This window comes from Solanum verrucosum, unplaced genomic scaffold (genome assembly GCF_900185275.1).
Source record: "Solanum verrucosum unplaced genomic scaffold, falcon-dt-bn FXZP01000308.1, whole genome shotgun sequence".
Taxonomy (NCBI): Eukaryota; Viridiplantae; Streptophyta; class Magnoliopsida; order Solanales; family Solanaceae; genus Solanum; species Solanum verrucosum.
In genome coordinates, this window is record NW_026020574.1 from 663076 (window position 1) to 665897 (window position 2822).

Below are 2822 nucleotides of genomic sequence, written 5' to 3' on the forward strand. Positions count from 1 at the left end.
GTATATAATTTCATCTATCTCCACCCACAACATACAAATCAATGTACTAACAAAAGAAGAACATAAGTAACTTTTGTTCAATATTGTCCCATTGAAAATGAGGTAGGATCTATCCGACCAAACAAGGGCCTACTAGGCTACAACTAAGAAATAATAACAAACTAAAATGTTAAAAAATTAAAGAATTACATGACATATTGGATTTTCTTTTGGTTTATTTCTTTTTAATCCAAACTAGCTCCAACAAAATTTTATAAAAACAATGTTAGGAAAAACGGTGCGTCGTCTAAATTACCTATCTAAGAAACAAATCAAACGAAAGGTCAATATTCCCATTGCAATCAGTTGACCGTTCGTTATAGGCACAAGTCTTTCCCTATGAAAGCGATACGATACAATAAAATATTGATCAACCGAACATCATGACCTTAGGAGCAAACTTTAAAAGCCTATCCAATGCACTAGGTAAGAACTTTCTTGCAAAAAGGTAACACATACTTGTAGGCTCTCCATTATACATACATTGAATTCCAGTTCTCATTTGGTGTAACAACTCCCTTGTTACTTCAGTTCTAGCAAATTTTGTAGGGTGGGGTCCACCTTTTGTCCAGTCAACCCAAGTCAACGTTCTATTACCATTTTTCCACCAATATCTCATGGTGACAAAAGTTGGTAAATAATGTTCATCAGAGTAACAAGCTGGCCTACAAAAATCTTTGAATAAATTGAAGTATTTTTGATCGGTGATCATATCGAGCGCGATCTCTCTATCGAGCTCAAACCATTGAGACCCTTTTCTCCATTGCTCGATTGTCACCCATGGTGTCATTTGACTATTATAGCGGCCCCGTCCAACGGGACCCCATTCATCATAGGATTCTACAAAGGTTTTTGTAGAGTTCATGATGTAGGTGTAGATAGTTGTGAAATTATATAAGGGTATGCAAGCCTCTGAAAGAAGCACAAAACGTTCATTTGACATGTCGAGTAACGCGTTGGCTAGTAACCTCCGTTCTGCATCAACCATGCTGAATTCTCCCCAATCTACTCTCTACATATTTTTCAATAAAGAAGATATTATCAAATTAAATATTCCATCCATTGATCATAAATGTTACATATTTCAAATAATAGTCGCATCATAAAAATAAAAAATGAACAATAATTCACTTGGAAGACCATTATGAACGGGCCTTCCAAGTGAGACTGGGCCAATTCAAGCCCAAAGACAAAGTATATTGGTTCACTAAAGGACTAAAGTGAGATCAATGCTTATAGCTCAATAGTGTTCCACACATACTGTCTGATTCACATTTACTTGTTACATTTGAACTTGACAAACTTATTCGGAAAACAATAATTGACATGACTATTTTACCACACTATCCCTATTAATTGATGTTTAGTATTATGTCTTGAAAAATAATACTGGGAATAAGCAATTAATTCTATGGGTAAGTATGGGAAAAAAATTTAATTATCTTTTCTTGATACGTTAAAAGTGATAAATAAAAGTGGAAATCTATTTTTGCAATAATGGACAAGTAAAAATGAATAGAGACAGTATACAGGATCACACATAAAATATGAATAATTGCAATTACTACTAGTAACATACCTTACTTGGGACTCTTCGAGCATGAAAAATTGGTCCCTCTTCAAGTGCATCCCCTTTGAAAGATGGTTGAGAATGAATATAAATGGAGTAACGTCCTTCATGTCCTTTAAAGAATCGTTCCCAAAGTGGTGCTAATGGTAAACTACCTCTTGCTAGAAACATAAACGCGACCTTTGGGGTACGATTAAATGGGAATATCTTAGCCTTAGGAACCATTGAAGCTCTCCATATTAACTCATCATCCATCATATCATGCATTGCTTCAGGAGGCTTAATATAATCTGTTAATCCTATTCTACCAACACCCGGGATTTTCTTCTTGATATTATTATTCATCGTCACGCCTTGTTCTTGATTCAATGGAGGAGATGGAGGAGGGCGCGATTTTGGTGGTACTATTAATGGAGGAGATGGTTGGATAGTAAATAGTTTTTTCTTTAATGTGATTGGAACATCTTTTAGATAGAAGGTTAATGATATTCCTATAACCAAACCAGAACCAAAGAAAAGAAAATACACAATAAGGCTATGGATATACCTTTGAGAATTGAAAAGTTTTGCTGAAATAATCTGATTTTGATGTGTTTCATGCTTCATTTTCTGAGACTACTTTAATTTCTATCTAGTACTATGATATAAGAATTATTAATAATATAATCATAACAATGTGTGATTCCTAATCTTGTTTTAAGATATCTCTTCTAATATCTTACACCATAAGATCACCAAAAACAAAAAAAAGATCTATGTAAGATCTAAGATAGAATGAACAATCACCAATTAATGGGACTAGGATTGTTACATGAAAAATGTACAAGTATTTGGAGGAAATGTGACACTCTAATCATTTTAAGAAATTGGTAAAGTAATTGAATGTTAAATTTGAGGAATGGATTGTGTACAAAGAATAGGGAATATTATTATTTTCATTAGATTTAAGGAGAATTTAGTTTCAACATGATTAAAACATAGAGATCAAATTAGATGGATGAAGAAAACAGAATAGACAGAGGAAGCAAGAGAGGAGAAAGAAAAGGGGAAGATAGTTTGGGTAATGCCAAGTGGATTTCAATTTGTCCAACAAAATTATGACTCATAGCCCTTCTCTATAGGAAGGGAGCAAAGGTAATGACCACTACTATCTAGTTAGACTCTCAATACTCTCATGCTAACTATATGGAAAAGGGAAAATAAAAACTTTAAA

General features: G+C 33.6%; 1 protein-coding gene across 1 annotated transcript; it reads right to left on the bottom strand.

The window, feature by feature from the left end:
• Positions 1-388: 388 nt before the first annotated feature.
• Positions 389-2223, bottom strand: LOC125811229 (glycosyltransferase BC10-like). The gene is made up of 2 exons (XM_049490732.1): positions 1619-2223; positions 389-1051 (listed from the first exon to the last, which is right to left on the bottom strand). The coding sequence occupies exons 1-2, from the start codon at positions 2213-2215 to the stop codon at positions 410-412; spliced, it is 1239 nt and encodes a 412-aa protein (XP_049346689.1). The 5' UTR covers positions 2216-2223; the 3' UTR covers positions 389-409.
• Positions 2224-2822: the final 599 nt, after the last annotated feature.

What these genes read in the sequence shown, in the direction of transcription:
- LOC125811229 (XM_049490732.1), bottom strand. Translation starts at nt 2,215, where the DNA reads ATGAAGCATGAAACACATCAAAATCAGATTATTTCAGCAAAACTTTTC. An exon ending in CTCGAAGAGTCCCAAGTAAG is followed by an intron (nt 1,052 to 1,618) that starts GTATGTTACTAG and finishes AAAAATATGTAG; the next exon opens with AGAGTAGATTGGGGAGAATT.